Genomic DNA, 14,108 nt, shown 5'->3' on the forward strand with positions numbered 1-14,108 from the left:
TTTTTAAAATATAAATATTTAATTTTAATCAAATTTTAATTTTTTTTTTAATTATATATCTTTTATATTTTTAAATTTATATTTATTTTTATATAATTTATTAAAAATGTAATAAAAATACAAAAGAATTAAAAAAATGATATTTAAAATAACATATATAAATAATCAAATTTAAAATAAAAATAAATAAGAATATTCTTGAAAATCGAATTCTAGTCATATATAATTTATTTTAAATTTGATTATTAATATATGTTATTTCAAATATAATTTTTTTAATTCTTTTTTATTTTTATTAAATTTTTAATAAATTATATAAAAATAAATTTAAATTTAAAAATATAAAAAAATATATAATTGAAAAAATTTTAAAAATTTGATTAAAATTAAATATTTAAATTTTAAGCAAAATTAAAAAATTCAAATAAAATATAAAATAATATACATAAAATATATAAATAAAATAATTATAATAATATCAATAAAATAAGTAAAAGTGAAAATAAAATTCAAAAATAATTTAAATTAAAATAATAAAACTTTATAAAATATATATGTTTTATAATTTTTAATACCAGAAGTTGACTTCCGTTTGTATATATATACGGAAGTTCGTTTATATATATATATATATATATATATTTTTTCATTTTTAAATTATTTAAATTTTTATTATTTGAATTTAAATTATTTTTCAATTTTATTTTTCAATTTTTTATTTAGTAATTTTATTATTTATTTTTTTTATTTTTTAAGGTAATCTTTTTTAAATTTAAATGTTTTATAATTTTGTTTACGTATTTTAAAAAATTAAATAAAATAAAATATATAATTTTTTTTATATACGGAAGTTGACTTCCGTAATGTTTTTTGACTTCCGGTGATGTTTTTTGACTTCCGGAAGTCGACTTCCGGTGATGTTTTTTGACTTCCGGAAGTAGACTTCCGGTGATGATTTTTGACTTCCGAAAGTCGACTTCCGGTGATGATTTTTGACTTCCGAAAGTCGACTTCCGGTGATGATTTTTGATTTCCGGAAGTCGACTTCCGGTGATATATTTTGACTTCCGGAAGTCATATATTTTGACTTCCGGAAGTCTACATAATTTTGGGGGTGTGGTGTCTGCGGAGTTTGTTAAATGGTCAAAGGGTTTTTTAGGAATTTAAAAAAAGTTTGGAGGTGTAGAAGAAATTTTGGAGGTGCAGGAAGAAAGACCCATTCTTTTTCTATTTGGTCTGGAATTAAGGATTAGTTATTAGGGTCTTTCTTCCTGCACCTCCAAAATTTCTTCTACACCTCCAAACTTTCTTTAAATTCCTAAAAAACCCTTTGACCATTTAACAAACTCCGCAGACACCACACCCCCAAAATTATGTAGACTTTCAGAAGTCAAAATATATGACTTTCGGAAGTCAAAATATATCACCGAAAGTCGACTTCCGAAAATCAAAAATTATCACCGGAAGTCGACTTCCGGAAGTCAAAAATCATCACCGGAAGTCGACTTCCGGAAGTCAAAAATCACCACCAGAAGTCGGTTCCCGGAAGTCAAAAATCATCACCGGAAGTCGACTACCGGAAGTCAAAAAACATCACCGGAAGTCGACTTCCGGAAGTCAAAAAACATTACGGAAGTCGACTTCTGTATATAAAAAAAATTATATATTTTATTTTATTTAATTTTTTAAAATACGTATACAAAATTATAAAACATTTAAATTTTAAAAAGGTTACTTTAAAAAAAATAATAAATAATAAAATTACTAAATAAAAAATTGAAAAATAAAATTGAAAAATAATTTATATTTAAATAATAAAACTTTAAATAATTTAAAAATGAAATATATATATATATATATATATATATATATATATATATATATATATATATATAAACCGGAAGTCGGACTTGCGTATATATATACAAATGGAAGTCGACTTCCTCTATTAAAAATTATAAAACATATATATTTTATAAAGTTTTATTATTTTAATTTAAATTATTTTTTAATTTTATTTTTACTTTTACTTATTTTATTGATATTATTATAATTATTTTATTTATATATTTCATGTATATTTTTTTATATTTTATTTGAATTTTTAATTTTTTTAAAATATAAATATTTAATTTTAATCAAATTTTAATTTTTTTTTAATTATATATCTTTTATATTTTTAAATTTATATTTATTTTTATATAATTTATTAAAAATGTAATAAAAATACAAAAGAATTAAAAAAATGATATTGAAAATAACATATATAAATAATCAAATTTAAAATAAAAATAAATAAGAATATTCTTGAAAATCGAATTCTAGTCATATATAATTTATTTTAAATTTGATTATTAATATATGTTATTTCAAATATAATTTTTTTAATTCTTTTTTATTTTTATTAAATTTTTAATAAATTATATAAAAATAAATTTAAATTTAAAAATATAAAAAAATATATAATTGAAAAAATTTTAAAAATTTGATTAAAATTAAATATTTAAATTTTAAGCAAAATTAAAAAATTCAAATAAAATATAAAATAATATACATAAAATATATAAATAAAATAATTATAATAATATCAATAAAATAAGTAAAAGTGAAAATAAAATTCAAAAATGATTTAAATTAAAATAATAAAACTTTATAAAATATATATGTTTTATAATTTTTAATACCGGAAGTTGACTTCCGTTTGTATATATATACGGAAGTTCGTTTATATATATATATATATATATATATATATATATATATATATATATATATATATATATATTTTTTTTTTTTCATTATTAAATTATTTAAATTTTTATTATTTGAATTTAAATTATTTTTCAATTTTATTTTTAATTTTTTATTTAGTAATTTTATTATTTATTTTTTTTATTTTTTAAGGTAATCTTTTTTAAATTTAAATGTTTTATAATTTTGTTTACGTATTTTAAAAAATAAAATAAAATAAAATATATAATTTTTTTTTATATACGGAAGTTGACTTCCGTAATGTTTTTTGACTTCCGGTGATGTTTTTTGACTTCCGGAAGTCGACTTCCGGTGATGATTTTTGACTTCCGGAAGTCGACTTCCGGTGATGATTTTTGACTTCCGAAAGTCGACTTCCGGTGATGATTTTTGATTTCCGGAAGTCGACTTCCGGTGATATATTTTGACTTCCGGAAGTCATATATTTTGACTTCCGGAAGTCTACATAATTTTGGGGGTGTGGTGTCTGCGGAGTTTGTTAAATGGTCAAAGGGTTTTTTAGGAATTTAAAAAAAGTTTGGAGGTGTAGAAGAAATTTTGGAGGTGCAGGAAGAAAGACCCATTCTTTTTCTATTTGGTCTAGAATTAAGGATTAGTTATTAGGGTCTTTCTTCCTGCACCTCCAAAATTTCTTCTACACCTCCAAACTTTCTTTAAATTCCTAAAAAACCCTTTGACCATTTAACAAACTCCGCAGACACCACACCCCCAAAATTATGTAGACTTTCAGAAGTCAAAATATATGACTTTCGGAAGTCAAAATATATCACCGAAAGTCGACTTCCGAAAATCAAAAATCATCACCGGAAGTCGACTTCCGGAAGTCAAAAATCATCACCGGAAGTCGACTCCCGGAAGTCAAAAATCATCACCGGAAGTTGACTCCCGGAAGTCAAAAAACATCACCGAAAGTCGACTTCCGGAAGTCAAAAAACATTACGGAAGTCGACTTCTTTATATAAAAAAAATTATATATTTTATTTTATTTAATTTTTTAAAATACGTATATAAAATTATAAAACATTTAAATTTTAAAAAGGTTACTTTAAAAAAAATAATAAATAATAAAATTACTAAATAAAAAATTGAAAAATAAAATTGAAAAATAATTTAAATTTAAATAATAAAACTTTAAATAATTTAAAAATGAAATATATATATATATATATATATATATATATATATATATATATATATATATATATATATATATATATATATAAACCGGAAGTCGGACTTGCGTATATATATAGAAACGGAAGTCGACTTCCTCTATTAAAAATTATAAAACATATATATTTTATAAAGTTTTATTATTTTAATTTAAATTATTTTTTAATTTTATTTTTACTTTTACTTATTTTATTGATATTATTATAATTATTTTATTTATATATTTCATGTATATTATTTTATATTTTATTTGAATTTTTTAATTTTGTTTAAAATATAAATATTTAATTTTAATCAAATTTTAAATTTTTTTTTAATTATATATTTTTTATATTTTTAAATTTAAATTTATTTTTATATAATTTATTAAAAATGTAATAAAAATACAAAAGAATTAAAAAAATAATATTTAAAATAACATATATAAATAATATATAAATAATCAAATTTAAAATAAAAAAAATAGGAATATTCTTGAAAATCGAATTCTAGTGATATATAATTTATTTTAAATTTGATTATTAATATATGTTATTTCAAATATAATTTTTTTAATTCTTTTTTATTTTTATTAAATTTTAAATAAATTATATAAAAATAAATTTAAATTTAAAAATATAAAAAAAGATATAATTGAAAAAATTTTAAAAATTCGATTAAAATTAAATATTTAAATTTTAAGCAAAATTAAAAAATTCAAACAAAATATAAAATAATATACATAAAATATATAAATAAAATAATTATAATAATATCAATAAAATAAGTAAAAGTAAAAATAAAATTCAAAAATAATTTAAATTAAAATAATAAAACTTTATAAAATATATATGTTTTATAATTCTTAATACCGGAAGTCGACTTCCGTTTGTATATATATATATACGAAAGTCCAACTTCCGGTTTATATATATATATATATATATATATATATATATTTTTTAAATTATTTAAAGTTTTATTATTTGAATTTAAATTATTTTTTGAATTTTGTTTTTCAATTTTTTATTTAGTAATTTTATTATTTATTTATTTTTTATTTTTTAAAGTAATCTTTTTTAAATTTAAATGTTTTATAATTTTGTATACGTATTTTAAAAAATTAAATAAAATAAAATATATAATTTTTTTTTATATACGGAAGTCGACTTTCGTAATGTTTTTTGACTTTCGGAAGTCAACTTCCGGTGATGATTTTTGACTTCTAGAAGTCGACTTCCGGTGATGATTTTTGACTTCCAGAAGTCGACTTCCGGTGATGATTTTTGACTTCCGGAAGTCATATATTTTGACTTCCGGAAGTCGACATCCGGAAGTATTTTTGGGGGTGTGATGTCCGTGCATTTTTTTAAATGGTCAAAGGGTATTTTGAGAATTTAAAGATTTTTTGGAGGTGCAGAAGAAATGCTTGGAGGTGTAGGAAGAAAGACCCTAGTTATTATTTGGGATAATTCTTAGTGGATTATTAGTAATGTCCAAAACGTGAACTTTCCAAATGAAGCTTAGCTTATGAAAAAACCTCTTTTTGAGCCCCTAAATTGCCTATGCTTGAAATGATATTAATTAGTTTATTCCCTTTTATTTGCTTCATATTACAACTATTCATCATATTTACAATACGGTGATTTTTTATGTAAGAATACAATATTGTCTTATTTTAAACGACGGATTTTTTACGACGACGGATTTTTTACGATTTTATTTTTAAAAGATTCGAAAGAAAGAAGAAAGAAATATTTAAATTATATTTGAACTCAATTTTTAAATAATATAAGATTATGAAATATATCGAAACAAGTTTATTTGATTTTCTTATACATATTTTGTCAAGAGTTTAATTATTTGAAAACTTGATCACAAAATTGTTATTGATAATCATATCCAATCTTGTAGCATATCTTAGTTTTATTTGTAACATTTGTGGATAACTTCAAATAGAATGAAGATCACTTTTTCTTTGTTTGTGTTTATGTGAGCAAGTTCCAAATTTAGATTTCCCAATTTTTTCCTTCATATATACTTGTCATTCTAATGATATGTAAATGCTTTTAGTTTTACTCCTAATGGTGCAACTGTTCTAGATATTATACTTACTATTATTATTCAGAAGTCTAGGAATGAAGAGAGATTTAAGTAACTTATTCCTCTCCATTATGCCTATTGGTACTATTTCTTCTTCTTTTATGAATGTTTATGTGATAAGATAATGGTTAAAATTTTAGTGTGAATCAAGTTTGAAATTGTAAAACTTGAAAATTGTAATATATGGTAAAGTGGGTTCCTCTCTTTCTTTGTCTATTTGTATGATAAAAGAAATAATTAGACAATGGTGGTCCCAGAATTCTTAATCATGCACAAGGAAATTCATCTGTGTGAGCATGCTATGATTGGAATCAAAAACACCCGTGAAGACAACGACTTCCTCAAATTTGACAACTTCATACACTTATGTAATCACTCTTTTCAAACTTAACTATCCTCATTCCCACGTACCTTTCATTAAAACATAACTCTATTTTTGAATCTTTTTCATATAAATTTTTTATAAGTAACATGTTTCATGTACACAATAAAATAGTTATGGGTTGATATTTATGAACTAAATAACAGAAAAGAGTGTAATATTTTTTAATTATATTCTATTAAATTCCAATATATCTCTACGAAGTTCTTTTTATTGACTGTGTTACTAACTCTCGATTTGAAGTTTTATGACCATTACCAACTCCTTATATAAAGATTCTTGATATATAAATATATATTTCATTCAACGTAAGCTATTTTTTCTATTAATATATACAAAACATCATATATGTGAAGAGTTTAATTATTTTTTTATGTTGGGCTAAAGTTTAAAAGAATTCGGAAAAGATAAAGTTCAAAACATCAATAGAAAAAAGTTAATCCTTTTAGATTAAAATAATGTAATTATTATGGGAATTATGTTATAATAATATCTCTAAAACAGAGCATCATATCATTTAATGAATTTGTTATTTTTATTCATATATAAATTAATAAAAATATGTAAAAAGCAGCAAAACATATAGACAAAAGTCATAGATTCACGAACTCATAAATCTCACTTTTGAATCATAAGAAAACACCAAACTCATCCAAACAATCACAATCATAGATAATATGGAAAATCATGCATAAATTTCAAACACATCGATTTATCAAATCACATGATAAAAGAACCTTGTAACAATGAACTCTATCACGAATACATATATAGAAGTGTAGATTCTTCTCAAGATAATTGCCTGATTAGAAAATGATCATGTAAAAACTCCAATCAACCACAGTAAACAGTTTGCTCAAAATAAATTGAACCAAACCCATTTAATTATTTCACTACACTTTTGACTTGAAGACACAGAATGGTTCTTCATAAGCTCTTCAAATGTCATAATTAAGTGTTATTTTAGTAGCATTGTCACATGCAGCATCACATAAATAATGCACCTCACAGGTCATCCTAACACAGTTCATCGGTTTGTCTAAACTCTTAGCCTCTGACATCTACAATTTCACAGGTGTCATGTTAAGCATTGTCTTGGCTCTCAATGTGACTCCAGCAAAGACATATTTCCTACGTGTTTGTCATCTGTAGTGTCAAATGTCCTTCTCACAAATTATGTGGTTCCTTTCTTATATTGTCTCGTGAACCAACAGTACCCAACCTTTGGCATTTCACACTCCAACAAAGGAACAAACATCCAAGCAAATTTTCTTGTTTTATTATACTATCCAAAGTGTATTATTATATTAGTTTTATACATCATCATTATCTTTTACAGATTTCTTTTCTATCAAACAGAAAGCGAGAGCTTATCTGTGTGTTCAACTTTTACACCCCAAGCAAAGTGGTAAAACAAACCACAAATCACTTCTCTTCACACAGTTAAGGGTGGTTTCTGCATGATTGAACTACTATAGCCTTTTTCATGGTCTACCTTCTGTTTTTTATTGTCTTTATCATAGAGAAAGAGAAAGTAAAGAGGAATAAGAGTTTATAATTGAATAGTGTGAGCCTCATTATTTATTTAGAAGCACAACCACCAATTGGTCTTCACTCACAGACACGGTTTCTCACAAACAAGCTTAGAATAATGTCTTGGATCCTTGTCATTCTGTTCCTCAGCCTCACATATGGTGGTGTTTCTGAGGCTAACCATGACAAGAAGCTTCCTTCTGCTTCTGTGATTGGCACTGTCTACTGTGACACATGTTTTCAACTGGATTTTTCTAGGGGAAGCCATTTTATTTCAGGTCCCTTTTGCTTCTTTTATTGATGCCCTGGTTCAGTTTCATCTCATATCATGTCATACCCCTTAGGTGTTAATTGAACTTGGTGGTTAATGTCTGGTTATTCCCTGTGCAGGTGCCTCGGTAGGTATAGAATGTAAAGATGGGAATTCAGTACCAAGATTCAAGAAAGAAGTGAAAACAGATGAACATGGGGAATTCAAGGTGCAGTTACCTTTCAAAGTGAGGAAACATGTGAGGAAAATCAATGGGTGTACTTTCAAGTTAATAAACAGCAGTGAGCCTCACTGTGCTGTGGCATCAGTTTCCACCTCTTCTTCAATGAGTCTCAAGACAAGAAATCAAAGAGAACACATATTCTCAGCAGGGTTGTTCTCATTCAAGCCTGTAGAAAAGCCAAACTTTTGTAACCAAAAACAAAGTGTTCAAAACTCCAATCCACATGTATCTGTGAAACCCATTTCAGGAATTTTAGCAAAAGTTCAAACCACACTATTCAAATCCAAACCAACCGAAACTTCAGAGAAATCTCAATCAAATAAAGATTTAGCTGAAGATTTCTTTTTTCCTCCAAATCCATTTTTTCCACCACCATTGATTCCTAACCCATTTCAGCCTCCTCCCCTCATTCCAAACCCCTTTCAACCACCTCCTCTTATTCCCAACCCTTTTCAACCACCAAGCCCACCACTCATTCCCAACCCATTCCAGCCACCAAGCCCACCACCCCTCATCCCTAACCCATTCCAGCCTCCTCCAAGCCCACGTGCACCCCTCATTCCTAACCCATTCCAGCCTCCACCCAGCCCACCACCATCTTTGTTTCCTCCTTTTCCACCAATAGTAATACCAGGTTTAACACCATCACCACCACCACCTCCACCACCAGCCCCAATTTTCCCTATTCCTCCTTTCCCTCCACTATTCCCACCTCTATTCCCTCCACCCCACAGTCCTGGCACACCTTCTGCTTCTTCCAAGAATAATTCTCCTTAATTTACTAGATCTTACCGGTCATTGTGTAAAACTTTCTTGACAGATATTTGTAAAAAAAGAAAATAAAAAGAGTTAAAGAGGTGATTTTACCTTATTACTTCATTATTTTCTTCTTTTTATGAATATTTATTAAGAAATTTATCTGAATGAGCTTTACATAGTGTACAATATATATGGTTATGATATATTTATCTAGACATGCAGAAGGATATGTTGCAGATAAAGTAGCTACTGAGGAAATAAAAATATACGTTGTTGCTATGTTAGTAATTTTAGTAATAGATATGAGGATTTTGACATCTTAAAGCTTCAATCTTTTAAATTTATATTACTTGTGTAATGTGTAATTTGTATCTTTGAATTGTTCTGAAAATGCACACTTATAGTTGTGATTTTATTATACATTATAACCATATCATAAATTCAGGGGAACAGATGGTAAGTTTTGTTCATTTTAGATTAGGCTGCGCTCAGGTTGCTTAAGGAGACGTGGAGAAAATGAATTTATTTTCCATATTGAAATACTGGAGCAATAAACGTTTCTAGAAAATAAAATATTTTTATGTTTGATTATCATAGGTAAATCAAGAAAAAGAAATTCAGTACAGTATGATAAGCTCTCCGAAACAATATCTACAATGTAGCTTCATTAGACAATTCCTGAGGTTGTCAACCTATTATCACATTCTGTTTAAAAATAAAACAATAAAAAGTTCTAAATACAATGTCAAACAACACAGTAGAAATGAATAATCCTGGAAGCACAATTGTTGCATAAAAAAGAGAGATAAAATAAGTTTAGCAACAACTACATTAAAAAAGAGAATATAAATTGTTGAATATCAAAAGGATAATAGCTGAGAAATAACTTTACTTTTTTCTAAGGATGAGCTTAAATAAATAAGTAATGATTTTAAAAAACAATTTTTAAAACACTCATTTATTTAAAACCAAATAAAATATGCAGGTCAATGAGAAAGTAGAATACCTCTGACTAAGAAAAAACGATAACTCTTGAGCATGTTCCTAATCTGCCGATTAATAAAGCAACATTCTGAGATATCTTCCTCATCTTGATGTAACATATCCACTATTACTTTGCAATCTGATGCCAATAGTTCAACAAGCTATTTTGAAAGATTAAAGTATAGCAAAAGTCTTTCCCTCACATTCAGTTATTATAGCATATACATATTGAAATATCCTCTTTTTTTTTATTCTATTTAATCCTTTATGTCTAAATATTTTTATTAAGTAAAAGACATTAAAAATAATAAATATATACAAAAGCTCAAATGAAATCATTTTTAAGAGCTTAAAACGATTAAATTTGTTTATAAATAAACCTAAATAAATAACTACACATTCTTCTCCCTCAAATTTTCTGTATGGAAACAATTATCTTTGAAATGTTAAAACTGAATCAGTACTTAACTAAAACAAATATAACTTCCCTATAAACACTGAAAATAAAATTATCAATCATTCAATTAAGTAGTTTAACTTCCCTATAAACACTGAAAATAAAACTTCAATTATTATTCACAAACATAGGCAGGCCATATCTCTTGACTGATCATCATGACAAACTGGCAGATGATTTTGAAAGGAAACCAGATCAGATAGCCCACAAGAACAAAACCTCATCTGCATCACATAAATACCTAAAACGAACAGGACCACAAGTTAGTTTGCATGGTGAAACTAACATTAATGTGAAAGCAAATGTTGTTGATAATCCAATTCCAAAAACTACTGCAATACTTGATGCAGATTAAAGATATAGATACCATTAGAGCACAAAGGGTTTGTAAAGCAAGAGCAAAATGTTTGAGACTAGGAAATTTTGCATAGAGTTATAACAAGATTGAAGGTCATAATGGTGTACCACTGCAGAGTCAAAGCAAAATTCTTGCAATATGAAAGGTATAATTTCCTTTATTTCTGTTTGTAGCAAGGACAAAAGCATAAGAGGAGTACATCAACAGATATAAAATTTCCAATTTTTCATTGAATAACAAAAATGAGTATACAGGTTGTAAAAAATATTTTGACTCCAACAATATTTCTTCTCAAACTCTGTCACTGACTGTCATCCTAACCAACCACCAAGTCTCTTTCCAAAACTAAAGTATGCAATTTAAGAGACAAACACAGTTCTTCACTAGGCTAATTTCCAATAATCTCAAATTCTACTGAATCTGAAAGCAAAAAAGGAAATATAAAATGATTCTTCAATTCAAAAAGCCTTGGAAGAATTAATCCACAATTCTTCAGGATATTGAAAATAAAACTATTCAAATCTTAATTCCTTATCACATACGAAAGTCCATACACCAAATCAAACTCATATGCTCCTTCAGCATTTCAATTCCCCCAACAAAAACACAATAAGCACAATTATCATTCCTAGGACAAGTGATTCATAATCATACTATCACCTCCAATAATAAAAAAACCTCTGGAAATAAGAAGATTGGAAACGAATCATTTGAACGTGGGGTTGTCCCGGAGGCATAATTCGCATATGATTGGGAAATTAGAGCGTCTCAACAGTCAATTTTGTGGCCTCTGAAGAACCTCTGCGGTATGGTTAGGTAGGGTTTCACAATAACCCCTTTTTGGCGCCAAACTCGAATAGAAGAAGAAATAAGAAAGCATAAAAAGAAGAAACGAAGCAGAGATTGTGGTTTAGACAACAATCAATAATCAAATTCAAATCCAATATCCACCCCCAGCACAGCACGCACAGGTGGAGCTGCATTAGGGTCGAATAGCTTATTTTGGTAAATCTAATAATAAGAATAATGTAATATATAAAGAAACAAGAAATATATTATATATCATGAAAATACATTTGTAACAAAATTTTTATTTCTCTTGTTTATAAAGTTCACTTATAATTTTAGAATAAAATTTAATTGATGTTACTAATTACTATATTAATATTTAATAAATGAAATTTTTTATTATATTTTAGATATAAAAAGTATTATATAATTATTTATTAATATAAGACGAAATAATGGATCTAAAAAAGTTAACAATGATTTATTTTACTTTAAATATTAAAGTGTAATTAATATAAAAATTAACTATAATCTTTAGTAACATTTTTTAAAAATAATATTACATAATAGTCTAATCGATAATTACATTAATTTAAAAATGTTATCAATAATTACATTTAGGTACCCTTTTTTAAAATATTGTTAATTTTATCTCCAAATACATTAATATGCATCAATGCAGTATGCTCCTTTAGATTCTCACATATAGCATTAAGAATGTGATGATGTGACAATGGAAAATGGATATGTGTCAACTGAAAACAGATTCATCTCTAAAAGCATAATTATACAATGACATGATTTTCTTCTATTAAAGGAGAACTTTGAACTTATGCCCTAATTCGTGAATTGGGTGTGCGTGGTCTTCTTCCTCTCCTTGAATGAATGAGAAGTTTGAGTAATATCGTTCAATGTATCAGTTGGTTAAGTAATTTAGATAAAAGTATGACTGATAAGTAAGATAAGGTACCCATTTGAGGATATGAATTGTTCAATCAATCATATACGCAATATTTTCCAGTTTGAGTAATATTGTTCAATTAGTAAGTTGTTTGAGTAATGCACAAAATGATAACCAATATAAGGTGCATAATAAGGACATGAATTATAAAAGTTGACTCCAAATAAGGTGTTCATTTATTCCCAATTTGACTAAATCATATATATCATATTTTGCTGAAAACATAGATGAATAAAATCCTAAATGGACTTAATCATATATGTAATTTTTTGCTCAAAAGACAGATGAATCAACTGTAAATGGACTCAATCGTATGCTCAAAACACAAATGATATTAATCCAAAGTGCATTTCAGTACATAACCATATTCTTTAAAACACATAACGCGTTAAATAAAATCACCTGCTAAGCATTTAAATACAGAACATTGTTCTTCCAACTTAAATTGGTTCCAATAAAAAGGAAATACATATTGAACTTCCAAAAAAAAAGTTGTAATCATGTCACGAAATAAGGTCTTCATGACTTCCAAATTGGGCCCCTTCTATATGACAATTTTTCTTTGTAGCTGGTTCTTGTTGTTGGTTGAATTTGATGGCATGAAGAAATCTGACTTGGTTGAGGTAGTTAGGTGTCTTGGCATGAAGAATTTTGAGCTGCCTATGTTGGGTGACTTGGCTGATAGGATTGTGATGGAACAATTGATTAAGTTACAGTAATTTCAGTTGGCTAACCACCATTAATTTCAATTGGTTGACCACTAGTAATTTCAGTTGGTTGAGTAGGTTGAGTTGGTTGAAGTTATTCACTTTGTTGGCTTGGTTGAGTTCCTTCAGCATGTTCAACAGTTGTGCTTCCTTGTTGTGTAGTTGATGGAGTTGGTTGCTGCTCTGTTAGAGGTTCTTGGGGATAGCTATTTCGTTTGTGTCCAAGTGCTCTGCATATCCCATATCTTTTACGTGTTTCACCTTGCTTCACTTGCGTGTCGTCTTTCTTCAGCTCCTAGGACTCTAACCTTCGTTTCTTTTTTTGTCTTCCAAGCAAGACTCTTTTAGTAGGAGGCAAAACATCACAGTAAGAGGTCATTTTCCATTGATGAGGTTCGTTGACATGGTATATCATTGACAAGTATGTCTCTTCGTAGGTTGACTTCAGAAATCAGTGTGGGAGGCAATCCTCTCCATTCAAATTTAAATTTTTGACGATAGTGAGGGCATGATAGCAGGGAATTGTTGTTATGGTCCATTTCCTACAACTACATTCCAGTTTATTTATGTCTACCACAAACTTGTCTCCAATCATGGAAGTATGGCTGACCTGGAACAATTTTTGTCCAAACCAACTGTCAATGAAGATAAAGCAAA

General features: G+C 26.7%; 1 protein-coding gene and 1 long non-coding RNA gene across 2 annotated transcripts; one reads left to right on the plus strand and one right to left on the minus strand.

The window, feature by feature from the left end:
• Positions 1-7,855: 7,855 nt before the first annotated feature.
• Positions 7,856-9,512, plus strand: LOC114182277 (uncharacterized). The gene is made up of 2 exons (XM_028069108.2): positions 7,856-8,220; positions 8,333-9,512. Exons 1-2 carry the CDS (start codon positions 8,061-8,063, stop codon positions 9,211-9,213), a joined length of 1,041 nt encoding a protein of 346 aa, XP_027924909.1. The 5' UTR covers positions 7,856-8,060; the 3' UTR covers positions 9,214-9,512.
• LOC114182278 (uncharacterized) lies at positions 8,330-11,999 on the minus strand. Its single transcript, XR_003604054.2, has 2 exons — positions 11,655-11,999; positions 8,330-10,877 (listed from the first exon to the last, which is right to left on the minus strand). It is a non-coding gene; the product is annotated as an uncharacterized LOC114182278 (long non-coding RNA).
• Positions 12,000-14,108: the final 2,109 nt, after the last annotated feature.

This window comes from Vigna unguiculata, chromosome 4 (genome assembly GCF_037176805.1).
Source record: "Vigna unguiculata cultivar grain cowpea cultivar isolate G323 ecotype 2 chromosome 4, ASM3717680v1, whole genome shotgun sequence".
NCBI classification, from domain to species: Eukaryota; Viridiplantae; Streptophyta; class Magnoliopsida; order Fabales; family Fabaceae; genus Vigna; species Vigna unguiculata.